General features: G+C 40.0%; 2 protein-coding genes across 2 annotated transcripts in view; one reads left to right on the forward strand and one right to left on the reverse strand.

Moving 5' to 3' along the window:
• The window catches only part of CTNNA1 (catenin alpha 1), a 174,219-nt gene that overhangs the window by 102,610 nt on the left and 57,975 nt on the right, over positions 1–13,634 (forward strand). The window lies entirely within an intron of this gene.
• On the reverse strand, positions 5,700–9,166 carry LRRTM2 (leucine rich repeat transmembrane neuronal 2). The gene is made up of 2 exons (XM_068979958.1): positions 9,109–9,166; positions 5,700–7,246 (listed from the first exon to the last, which is right to left on the reverse strand). The coding sequence occupies exons 1-2, from the start codon at positions 9,164–9,166 to the stop codon at positions 5,700–5,702; spliced, it is 1,605 nt and encodes a 534-aa protein (XP_068836059.1).

Consider the following 13,634-nt stretch of genomic DNA (forward strand, 5'->3'; position numbering starts at 1 on the left):
TTCATGGAAGCTGTGAAAAGTCTTTGGAAATTGTCCCTGGGGCTGCAGTTTTAAAATCTGGTTCCCGAATGAGGAAAGAGCCTTTTCTCTTTTGTGGTGGTGTAGCCATTGGCCCCAGCCTTCATAGTTGGTGGTGGTGGTTCATAGGTGCTCCGTCATGTGGGGTTTCTAGCCAGGAGGCCTGGGCTACTTTTGCTCTTGGTCCTCTGTGTATAAAAGGATGGTATATTCAGTTTGTGGGCTGTACAGGATAGCATGTTTCATTGTACTTGCCTTTGGAGATATCTTGCTCTTTAATGTCTCCTTCAGATAGGGCTTCAGGGAGGTTCAGCATCTGTCTCTAAGACTGTTCCCAAAACATTGTCTAGTGATGAGGAACTCATGCTACGGGGAGATGCTGGGAATAGCTGTGATTTTCACCTCTTTTTCCTTTTCTTTCTTTGTAAAAGACAATTTGTAGTAGATTTTGTCTCTCTAAGGGAGACCAGAGTACCCAGCTGGTTAGATATATTTAAAGAAAGGAAAAAATCTCTTTAAACAGACCTTGAAGAATTCTATTATAAATCTGAGTGGGAACCTGAGAATGCTGTGGCATACAGGCAAAACTAATTAAAATAACTGATAAAGAAATCAGATGTAGCTTTACATGGGATTTTCAAGATTAAAATGTACGAGAATCATGTTAATAACCTCTGCTTTTAACTCCAGAAAGGATAGGATATCATTTCTTTTGTGTAACTTTAAACCACAATCACCTGTGCCCTCTAGTGAGTTAGTTTGACAGTCAAATTTTGTATTGTGCTTCCTGCCTCTGCTCTAATTACTGCTGAGGTTCTTGGTGTAAGAACTCTCTTAGCCCCTCTGATCTCCTCATCCCTGGATGTTTGTTCCTGCCTCTCTGGTCTTGCTGTACTGCTGGTCTGGAGAGCTGTTAAGGTCATTCTGGCAGGTATGGCGACCTGTGGCAGTCAGTTCTCAAGGCCAGCTTAGCTTCTGCCCCCAGTGATGCCCAGGCAAAGTGCCCTGTCCTCAGGATGTTTATGCCAAGCAAGGAGAGTTTGGTTAAAAATATTCCCTTCCTTTCCCCTATCCATACTTACTGACCTGCTGTCTGGGACAGGGTGGATCATGTAGGGATCCTAGAGACCTCAGCATGGTCAGCACCTGTGGACTTCCCTTCCAGGAGTGGTGTGCAAGGTACTGCTAGGATGTGTACTAACAGATCCCTGAGGTAGAGGCCAAATTGCTGTTTGCTGGGTATAGGCAATTGAGTACATTTTTGAGGTTCCCAAGGCTGTGGCAGAACACAAATGTTAGAGGGGTGGGAGATGGTGGCCAGCCTTGGGCCCGGTGAGCCCCATAGACAGCTGTTTGTCCAGTAGCAAAGGCTTGTGATAGAGCACCTTCTTATTGTATGACTGCTGTTTATCAGCTGGGTGGTTTTTTGCCAGCCCCCCTCCCCCGCTTTACTTCTTAGCCTAGTTTTTTTTCTGTCTTTGAATGAAGACAGGTGATGATTAGCTGCCCTATTTCCAACTGGCACATTTGGCATTATAGAGAACATGGTACAAAACAACTGTTCATTTAAGGTTTCTGTATCTGTCATAAATGATTTTTCAAGTTTCACATGTCAAAATTGATAGGTTCCCAAGGAAAAGCTTCAGGAAAAAATAGACATTCACTTTTTACAGTATACACAATTTTAATAACAAAACTTCCCTGTACACTGCACTTGGTTACCCCCTTCCCCAGTATAATAGTATTTTCTTCTCCCTTCCCCCCCAACCCACTTGACCACCTCCCACCCTACCCCATCCCCCTACCACTCCCACAAACAATGGCTCTTAGGGTGACTGAACACAATATGTGTGGACTGTACTTTTAGTTTCCAGTTTCAGTGTTGGTCGGAAGGTTCATCAAACATTCCATAGATTAGGCTTTTAAAAATTACCAAGGAGGAACAGGTTAATTGCAGGAGTAGCAGACATTTCCAAAATGTTTGCAATAGCGATATGAAAGCTTAAATAGCTTTTACTGTTTATTTTGACCTTAAATTAAGTACTATGTGTTTGCCCTAGGTTAGAAACAGAAATATTTAATTATCTATCTTCATCTCTTATCTTTTTCTAGTTGAAGCAGTTTAACCCTGTAAGGTATGAAAAGCATGTCCCCAAACAGATTTTTGAGTCAGATCTGTCACTGTATTGCTTTATTAGGAAAATGATCATGTAAAAATAATATTTCAAAATTTCATATTGATATCCATACTCTAGAGAGAACAGGGCATTTATAGTCTCCAACCCCCCACCGTTGTGTAGAGGAGGTATGCCTAAAGAAAATGGTATGCTTGTTTTGAATTTAGAATTAAGACCTAGTGCTACATAGGTAGGGCTCATTTTTATTGGAAAGAGTCTAGATCTTGGTGACTAGCATTAGAATAAGCAGATGGATTTTAATAATTAGTAGAGTTGGGAAGTTTAGTCAGTTCCATTCATTGAATTGGTACGGAAATTAACTTAGCCACATTAAGAAATTACATGTGTTAGTGCAGATTTTTGGCTTAAAAATTAGTATTTTTGCTGTTTGTTGTTGGCAGTGGGTATTCTCTGAGTTGTATGCATTTGTAAATTTATCAACTCACGCTAATTTCAGAAAGGTGATTGAAATCCTGGCAAGCTACAGAAATGAATATAAATAATTCCAAATTAGCTATTGGTTACTAGGTGGGTACAGTATCAGACCCTTTGTTAGCTTCCTTTTCCCAGAGATTTATTTTTCTGGTTTTCAAGTGGTCATTTTCTTCAAATCTTGAAAATGAAAAAGGGGGGATGGGGGAGTTGAAGAGAATAAGACAGTAAAAAACAAAAGGCCTAACATTATATTGCCAGCATCTGCAGTGTAGTTGTGATGCTCTTCCACCCGAACCAGTTGGTAAAGAGAGCACATATAACTAACAGTCTCATCTTCAAACCTCTGCTGATACAGAAACACAAATAGACCAAAATTAAAAGGAATCTTGCCTTCTATAGGCATTTGAAAAGGGAAGTTTGCTCTTTAAATGGAAAAGGAAAGCGCTGTTTGGCACTGTTATTCACTTTTCTCAGAGAGCATTGCCCAAAAGATGAAGGGCCAAAAAAATCTGTTATTTTTCAACTGAAAAGTATGCCTTGGTGGCCTTGGCTATGCTGTTCCCCTGAATTACTGAATGGCATGATTTTCCAATTTACTTTCCTGTGTACATTAAAGATTTTGCCGACTGATGGTCCATTTTACTAGTGTAATCTTTAGAATTAATGTGGGGATTCCCAGCCAATATTTCTCACCCTTCTGCTCACAGTTTCAATTAATTTTGGGTTGTGGTTGAAATGCTGGAAACTACTCTGCTATCCGCCAGAGTTAGTGGAATCTTGTATGTCTAAGACACAATTGTATTGTGACAAAGCTGTTCCCTTACAAATGGCCATGATTATCCTGATAAATGGGTTGGTAAATTTTAGCTTGTGGAGCTCTCATTTGTTACAGGGGCTTTAAGTGTGAGCTGTGCTCTCTGCCGGGAAATCGGCTTCTGTCCTTGCCCAGGCAGGCCTAGGGTCTAGTTTTATTAAGAGATGAAATGCTCACTGCTCAAGATCTGCTGAGGTGGACTGAGACTTTACCAAACGAATCTGCCCACCTTAGAAATTGTAGAGAGCACATTTTTACTATAATTTGTGATCTTGTCTGCTTTTTACTGAGACACATTTTCTTTGAAATGTAGATAGACATCTTTCAGTATTAAATCTCATGGGTTAAACTATAGTCTTAACATGTTTCAGTTCCATCCTGGGAAGAAATACGCCTTGAATGAAGTAAAGGATAACTTTTTTTTATGGTAATGATTTCTCTAAGAATTTATGCCTTTTTTTCCTTCATCAGCAAATGTCAGTTTTCATCTTCTAAAAATCAAGTCAGTTGTCTAATTTCATGGTTTTTGCTAGTACATACGTGGAACCTCATTTATGGAAAAATTCTGTATGAATTGGTAACATATCTAAATCATAAATACGTCATAGTCTCTCTGGGGAAATCATAATTGAATAAACAAAATACTTGTGGCTCTTTTCTACACGAGAAATGTGATATCATTATCATTTTTAAATTGCTGAACATTTATATTAATAACAGAATCTCCCCCCTCACCCCTTTCCAGCTGCAGGTCCCTGGGCCTTTGCCCTATTTGATTCAGATCATGTATAGTTGCCCATTTGCTTTGCTTCCTTTTAACTTTGCTAACCTGTTTCAGGGAGAGTCAGATTTCAGAATGCTGCCTTTCCCTCATCCCCTCACCTCCTTCGAGTTACCACTGTGTGGCTGCATAGGCATGTGGAGTGTTCTGCCGTGAGAAGGTTTGCTTCAAATCTGTGTTCCCTTTACTTAGAAGGACCTGCTCTTAAACAGTAAGAATTGATATCCATTAAAAGGTCAAAATTTAGCATGTAATACTTAGAAAGTACTTTTTAAAAATAGTTCTTTTAAAATATATTCTAACAAGAATCAGTGTTATGCATGTTGCTAGCCAGTTGTTTTTAATTTGAATTTTTGAGGCTTGAAGATCAAGGAAAGGCAGAGGAGAGAGGTTTAAACCCCTTTGTCAAGGCATCTTTGATCATGACAGTTGAGGGGAGGGGGACCGGGAGGGGAGAGGGACCGGGAGGGGAGAGGAGGGGGAGAGAGAGACAGGGAGTGAGGGTGTATTTGTGTGTGTGCTTTCAGACTAGAGTGAGAAGCTGGTCATAAGATTGTTGAATTGACTCAGTTTATCTCTTTTTCTCTCCAAAATAATTTCTAAATCTTTTTTCACATATAAATGTAAGTATAGGATTTAGTAAACCAATTAGTAAAGTGATAATTTAACACTAGTTTAAAATAATTATCTAATGCCACAAAAATCAACATGTCCATTATAAGTCAAACTAGAGATATGATACGAAGTCAGTGTCATTATTTAGAATTGATTTCATTGTAATGAGACCTTTTCACAATCACTTGGATTCATTGTTTATATATATTAAAGAGTCACTCAGCTTATTAGAATTACATAAAGGGTTCTAATTTCATGATATGGACTTTGATAATACCTACTAACCCAGGCAAAAACTCTGGAAGAAGAGTGTTTAATATTGACCAGTCTTCAGCATACATAAAATTCTACTCCCCACACTGGCATTAAACTGTAGGTTTAAGTAAATACCAAATTATCATACAAGAGAACTTTGCTAAGTCTCCTTTTAAGCAGCAAGCCAGTTGTGGTACTTGGGGTGGAGAGCAATGATCAAACAAGTATTGATCCATATCTCTTTCTGCTCAGTAGCGTCTTTCCAAACTGTTTTCAGTAGAAAAAAATAGCATATGGAGACCTTAGTGTAAATGTTTACACACAATAGTTTATAATTACATACATGAAATGTCTTATTTTGAAGTAAGCATTTTTAGACTTTCCCACAAGAGTGCAAATTAATGTGAGCATTGCTTCATTTAACACTTAAAATATGGTTTCATTAAAAAAAATTAAAAATACTTCAACACGTCAGAAACCTGTCTCCACTTGGTTTGGAAAAATTAGGCTTAATGTCACCATTGGTAAAAATTAGATATGTATTTAGCCCCTACTATGTAAAATAGGTTACTTATCTGATGTAATTTTTGATGATGGGTAGATATTATACTTCACATTCTTTGTATGGCAGCTGCTGACACTTGCACTGTCCATAACCATTAATGATGATGAAGGGTCCTTCATGGGTAGGTTCATATTCATTATATGGTCCTTGGTCTGACATGTTTGACATATGGAGTCGTGTTTGGGATCGGAGCTGCCTGTGGTTCTGAATCATTGAGCACTGCCTAATTCTTCTTAAAGTGGGAGGGCAGCACTTCCTGGAGATGAACACTATAAAAATAATAAAAAAGAAAGAAAACAATAAAGCCATTGTTCCTGTAATTACCCGCTGAGTGAAGATGGCATTGTCTGGTTCTGGGAAGTGTTCCTCAGTAGTAACTGCTATGCCTGCAGTAGTTGGGATTTCTTTGTCTCCCACATGGTAACTTGATGAGCTTATTCTTTTTGTATATTCAGTGGTTGGATCTTTATAAGTTGTAGCCATGGCAGTGACGGTGGTTGATAAATTCCAGCAGAGCTGAAATCCATGGACTGCGTCTAGTATATCCTCTCCCTGGGTGTGGTCAGGGCTGTGGCATAGGATGGAATGCTCCCACCGACCTTGGAAACTGCCCAGCCAGGAGGCCAAAGCACATATTCGAGGGCTGCATTCCCACAGATTGCCAGAGAGGCCAACGGTTGTGAGGGACCTAAGGGAGTTTAAGATCTTGGAATCAAGGCTGTTTAACTTGTTGTTATCCATGAGGAGTATTTTAAGATTAGGCATCGTTTCAAATACTGTCAGATCGATGGCTTTTATTTCATTTCCAGTCAAGTCTAGTTTTTCTAAAGTGCCCCAGGTCCACTCCATCCCACATGTCAAGTTGCTAATTTTGTTCCATTGTAAGAAGAGCGTGTGCAGACTGCTTAGCCGTAGGAAATGAGCAAAATTAATCTTCGTCAGCTGGTTGTGCTCTAGATGAAGCTCTCTCAGTTTGATTAATCCCGCAAATCCATTGCGAGCCAAACTTCGCAAACGGTTTGTGCTCAAATCCAGAAACTCCAGACTACGACAGTCCCAGAACAGGCGTACTGGGATAGTCCGCAGGGAGTTGGACCGTAAATGCAAGGTCTGCAGCTTCCGGAGGCCATAGAAGAGCTCTGGGTGCAGAGATGACAGCTGATTAAAAGACAGGTCCAAATTTTGCAGGTTAATCAGTTGGGTAAAAGTTGTGTTTGGCAAATAAAATATTTTGTTGGAGCTCAAGATTAATTCCTTAAGTTTATATAGTCCTTGAAAAGCATCTTCTTTTACTGTTGATATTTGATTGTGGTCTAAGTGGAGCCAGGTGAGTTGACTGAAGCTGGCAAATTGATCCCTTTCGAGCTCTGTGATGTGATTGTGCCTCAGGGACAGGCCCAGAGAGCCCTTGTCTGTGGTGTTTGGCACTGAGTGAAAGCCCTGAGAGTCGCAGTAGAAGAGCAGCTTCTCACAGCGGCATTTGGGTGGACACGCCATACCCAGCGCAGGCAGCATTTTTAAAACCATACTCATTGCATATATTGCTGCTAGCATAGGGGCCCCTAATGGCCACTTGAAATGTAAGCCTGCAGAATATAATTTAAGGAAAACAAGAAGATAGAATATTTTTCAGCAGAGCATACGGGCTTTTAAAAAACAACAACAACAACATTATGGCAAAAGATTTCACTACATATAACTTATTTTTTCATTTGCTGTAGGAAAACTAGCCTTGTTAGTATGACTAGAACAAAACTTAAACCATTAAGAAAGGAGATACAACACATCCTGTCATCAGCAGTATATATTTTACCTAAACCTCAAAATCCAAAAATGTGACAAGTAATTTCTCTCATAAAATGTGAATTCAATGGCTTATTTTAAAAGCGTGACTCCTTGCTGACTGTACAAGACACATTAAATACATGGACTTACCCATTCTTCTGAGCACATTGGAGGCTGCATTCAGTCTCGGTTGTCAGACTCAACGCAGTGAGTCTGTAAAAGGCTCTAACATGCAGGAGCCTTTGACCAGTTTCCTGTTTTCTGTGTCCCAGGCTTTCCGAGTAAAATTGAAATCCACCAGGGCGAGTTGTTTTTCCTTAGGATATTCCATTCGAAAGCATTGGTTTCATTTTCTTTGACCACTCTGATCCCCTAAATCAGTTTTGAATATGTTATTAATTTCGCCCTCCTGTAACTGCTCAGCTGGTTAATCAAAGCTTCAGCCTCTCCTTTCCGCAGCCGTTAGTTCTCTCGGTCTTAACTTGTTGATGGCAGATGGGCGGCTTGTTGCAGAGAAGAGCTCCTGGAGCAGCATGAGTGCATTTACTGAAAAGCTTTTCCGAGAAACGGCACAAGAATGGATTTGCTTATGTGCTGCGACCACACAGAACTGTATATAGGCTGACGTCACCGGGTGACGTGTCTTTTGTTTGGGTTTTCCAGAAGCTTTACTGCTATAAAGCAGCGTGCTTTGTAACAATATCGGGGTCGTTGTAAGACCCCCGATTATAATAAAGCGAGAAAGAAGAACTCCTGACCTGAAAACATGGTATTCCTTCAGTGTAGGAAGCAGCAGTGAGGTTGTAATAAAGGCTGTATTCAAGAAGATCCATCTGAACAGTGAGTTGGGTTAGCAGAGTGACTATTTTATAATGCTTGGAAGAGCCAGCATTAGACTGCCTATTCTGCATAGAGAGAGCATCTAAATGGGCAGGAGCCTGCACGATTTATGAAGTGCTGATTTAACAGCATTCTATGCGAGTGTCTGCTGCTCTGGTAGTTTGGAAAGCTACTTAATCACCTGGTTGTCATGCTTGGTTAAAATAGAAGTTACGACTATGATTTGCTTCAGATGTGTTGGTAAACTAGTTCAGTGGGCTTTGCTTCTTTGCCATTAAGAGTTTAGCGTTATAAACCAAGAATAAAGGGGGGAAAAAGTTGGAAAACAAAGAATTTGGTTATTTTGCTCTTTGAGAATTTTAAGAGAAAGCTAATTAAAATGATTTCTCTTTCTCTGTCTTATTTTATATAATAGTGTTTCATCACAATACTAACTGAAAAATAATAATCCAGAAATCTTTGGATGTCTTGGTAGGAGAAAAGGATAGGTTGATATAATTTAATATTGCATGCTCTAAGTGTTAACAGTGGAACAGAAATAATTTAGGACAAGTGGTACAGTATGGCTATATTCTGACATGGTCGCTTGTATATACCTCAGAATTTCACTTAACTCCTAAAGCTAAAAGCATCTACTGATCTGGGTTGGGGTATTGTGGCCCTCAAACAATAGAGCATTTGCATGCTCAACAGCGCCTGTTGGCACACTTAAGAACTGAGTCTCATAACTAACTGTTGTTAGACTCTCTCTAGGGAATACAAAAGGTCACATACTTTGGAATAGGATTTTTGCTTTGGCTGTTTCTACTTGACCTAACACTACCTTCTCCTGCCGGAATAGTATCACTTTTCAGAATTTGGTTATGAACATACAGCTCCATGTTTACTACTGTATAAACATGAAAGTTATTTCTAGTGTGAGTTAGGGTCATAGTTTCAGGCCTGATGAAGGTAAGGCCTCTTGTACACCTGACATTACTGATTTGGCCTTCTTGGCCATTTCTCCCATACCATTTCTCTCATACTTATCCTCAGTAGGTCTTGTCTCAGACTTGAAGGCAGAAATCTGAAAACTACCCGATGAAATCTGTGAAACCAGAACACCATCACTCTGTTGGCTTCCAGGGGCTTTATCACACTGGGTGTGTGTAAGAAGTTATTTTCTCAAGGGGTGTTGTGTCTGTGTTGGAATGCAGTGCCAGAATGAGGACTGAAGACTCCAGGGTGCTTTCCTCCGGTCTCTGTGGAGACAGCAGCAATTGCAGGTGTGTAGTTTGGCTCCTCCTTCTAACAGACCCCAGGATAGGATTAGAGGTATAAGAATTTTATTGAGGAAAATGCCTGGGATGTGTAAAGGGAGAGAGAAGATGACAGAAGTACTCCTTAGGTTTGATAGAGTCTAAAAACCCATGGGGCATGTCTGACACCTCTGAAAGGAGAGGGGAAAGAAAGACCCTACCAGCAGGGCAGTTCTCAGTTTCTGCAGGCCAGAGAGAAGTCCCCAGGCCAGCGTTGCCCACTAGTGGAACCCCTTATACTCAGGAACTATTGTTCCCAGTTTTCCTGTTTCCTGGTTAAGGAAGAGAGGGAGAGGTCCTCGTTTAGAATTCAGGATGCCATTCCTCCACTGACCTGGATCCTTTCCACAGTCTGTCTCTCTGTAGGCTGGAAGCTCTTAACCCGAGTCCATAATTGGCCCGTAGAGTTTTGTTGCTTGTGCATTTTTCTGTCAATAAAGTTTAATCAAATTCTTAGAGGGTCTGTGACCCTAGGTTTCAGAGTGACCATTCTATAAAGGAACAGAACTTGTTTGCAGAGCTTCCAATGAGGGGTGTCTGATAAGGGTGGTCTCTCAATTTTTTTTTTTTTCTTTTTTTAAGGAAAAGAAGCCCTGGGGATACTGTAAATGCTCTTACTGAAGTTAGTCACCCTCTGATGAAAAAAAGCCTTTGCAAGGCAGGAGGAGCTGGATTAATTTCTCCCCTAAAGTAACCACTTTAGTTCCATGTGGAGAAAAGTGTTAAAATCAATTGGATTAGAGCAACCATGATTAGGAATGAGTTATATGTGAAAATTTAGAGGGAAAAGCATTTCCTTCCCCTTGAACTCTTGGTTCCTTTCTGCCCTTGTAGTCTACTTGGCCTACTTACAGTACACTAACAGATGAAAAACCCTTAAATTACATTATCCTAATACTATTATAACAGATTTGTAGGCAAGGAAAATTGTTCAGAAAAGCACCAGTGCAATCGAGAGTATTTTTTGATACACCTGAAGAAGTGGGCAGTAATGCCTGCTATACCACAGTACCCAGAGAGCACGATCTGTCTAGGTCACTAGCCGTCTTGCCCACTTGACTTCTCTTTGTGTTCAAAAAGTTTAGGCTTTGGAATCAAAGAAGACGTGAAGTTTGTCTTAAAATGGGTTGGAGTACACTGTTCCTATTGATGGAGATTTGTATCATTTTTTGATCTTTATCTCTCGTTAGCTAAAGGAACTAAAAAGAAACCCATGTTCTTTCTGAATTAAACCTTTTCTTGGTTTCATTTCACAACGGCTTTATTCTGCATACATATGCCTTTGACTTAATTAAAGTGGCAGTACAACCTCTGGAAAGTACTCTTGATATCATCTGTTTCAATATTCACTGTTATTGTTGTTCGTGACAAGGCAAAGGACGAGTAAAATCTAGCCTGTCTGTCCTCTGTGTGAATGGTTTTAAGCAAATTAAATGAGTCATGTGGCAGGGTTCAGGTGTTAATATTTATCTGCATTACTCTTCATGAAAGTTTGCTTTTAACATATATTGCTAATCAGGAATAAATATTTACCTCTTTGGAAAAGCAGATGTATGACGTGAAATTTTCAAATCAGGTGTTTCTTAACCAATCATGCCTGACTCCCAAAATTTTCATATCCCAGAGGAGCTCGGTTAAAGAAAATCTTCTGGCTACCAGTCTCGGTCATGGTTCTTTGGAGGTCTCTTCGCAATTATCAAAAAGTTGCAAAAAGATATAAGATTTGTGGGTCTGAGTATATCCTTTCCCAAGAACCTTTTAGGATTCTTAGTTGGCAACCACAGTTGGGCCTAATGATGCTGGTATCAGTATCTTTATTTCAGTGAGTTCAATACTAGCCTTTTTTGAGAGATGGGGGGGAACGAGGATGAGAGAAAATTATGATAAATCCTAGAGTTCACTGTTTTTAAACATGTATTTAGAGGCAAAGATTGACTATTAAGTTTTTTATTTACTCTTTATTTTTGGCTGTGCTAGGTCTTTGTTCCAGTGCATAGCCTTCTCTTGTGGAGCACAGCCTCTAGAGTGCACAGGCTTAGTAGTTGGTGCTGTGTAGGCTTAGTTGCCCCGTGGCATTTGGGATCTTGGTTTCTCCTTCAAACCTGCATTCCATACATTGAAAGGGAGATTCTTAACGACTGGGCCTCAGGGAAAGTCCGTGATTTGCTGTTTAAGAAATTACTGGGGTTTGGCACTAAACATCAGCTTGTTATCTTCCCTACAAACAGAATCTGTCTGACAGAGGCAGATAGAATATGTAAGGATTGATGGCCTTACCAATCTGTCATGTTAGACATGGGCTAAAGAGTAGTTAATTGATTATCTAGAGCCAGAGAATCTGAGAACATTGAAAATTCTAGGCTCTTAGATTTTTGGTGAAAACACAGAGGACCACTGTTGAGTGTTAATAAGTATCTCTGTTGCTGAGAATCTTTCCTTCCAAAAGCCTTTTAAGAAGTAGACTGTCTACATTAGGCCTGCAGAATCCACAGTTTGACCCCGTCCTTGCCTTTCATTGATTGTGATATTTTAAAAGTTCTTTTGTTACTTTCATTAAACATGACTGAGAAAGCAGTAGGAAGGAATGATGGTTACACTAATGATGATGAGCTGTGTTCCTTTTGATGCTGTGACTTTCAAAATGTGGGATTTCTCCTAGTTTTGGAGGCATGTGTTTTTGGGCAATTGTTGCTGTTGGCGGGATGGCAGAACTAGTGTCGTGTGCTAACATTGTGTTCTGTGCCCAGAGCTAGAAAATCCAGTAGTAAATCTTGGGGTGATAAATCTTAGCTAAGGGAAAATCTTCCATAGAAGTTTGAGCTGAGGTGCTTTTAAACCACAAAGATCTTTTATTTTACCTATTGCAGACATCAGACCAACCCAAACCAAACAGAGCTGTCCTGAAGTCTTGATAAGTACATAGACTGATTGAAATTTATATTACCAAGCCCTTGGAGATTCCCAGGTGGCTCAGTGGTAAAGAATGTGCCTGCCAATACAGAAGACTTGAAGGTTTGATCCCTGGATCTCGAAGATCCTCTGGAGGGGGAAATGGCGACCTACTCCAGTATTCTTGCCTGGGAAATCCCATGAACAAGGGAGCCTGGTGGGCTACTGTCGATCGGATCACAGAGAGACGGACCCAACTGAGCGACTGAACACACACACATTTCTTACTCTCGCCTGCCCGTGGCTTCATTGTGTTCATGTTTCTCCCATCCTCTGTATGTGGTAGGCTTCATTTTTTATTCTGAAATAGAGCCAAGTTTGGATTTGTCTTTCCTGCTGCTTCTCCCTTGCTGCATTTAGAGTAACTTTCTATTTAGATATGTTTCCTCCTGCCTACATAGATGGCCACAGGCTATACGAAACCATTTGCACAGGATAGGATTAAGAGTTGAGATGCCCATTCATATTTAGAAGAATCTCTTTCAATTTTAGTGGGCTCTTTGACCCAATTGGCTAGATTTAAGAGGGTAAATTTGCAGTATATCAGCTATATGCAGTCTTGGTTGTTGAAGCTTGGAAATGCCGTTCCTCCCTCTTAGTGTGCTCTGGGATAGAGAGATGGCAACGTGCTTAAAGGCAAGCAAAGTATTTGAACATGCGATATTGTCAATGCAGAGAAATCCAATAACAAAAATTCGGCCCAAAGAGAACAAGATCACTTCTTATTAGGAATGGCTTATAGCAGCGTGTCAACATTATAGCTGCTGTTGATATATTGACCCCATGTTGCTAAGGCTTTAGCTCCCATGGGAGCTGATTCTTTTCCTGTTTTTTTTTTTTTTGCGCTTTTGAAAGTGAGGGGGGGTGTCTATCTAATGGCTTCATAATTTTTCCCTGTGTGTGAGCATACACGTGTACCTAATAGCTTCATAGCTTTACCCTTGTATGGCTATACTATAGTGGACATGTAGTTTTTTTGAGGCTTTTGACACAGTGTAAAATAAATATTCTTTTAATATCTTTGGATACTTAGGCAAGTTTATATATAAGGTAAGTTCCTAACAAAAAATTGTTGGGTTGTAGGGGGTATATATTTAAAATT

The sequence above is a fragment of the Capricornis sumatraensis genome, chromosome 9, assembly GCF_032405125.1.
Source record: "Capricornis sumatraensis isolate serow.1 chromosome 9, serow.2, whole genome shotgun sequence".
Taxonomy (NCBI): Eukaryota; Metazoa; Chordata; class Mammalia; order Artiodactyla; family Bovidae; genus Capricornis; species Capricornis sumatraensis.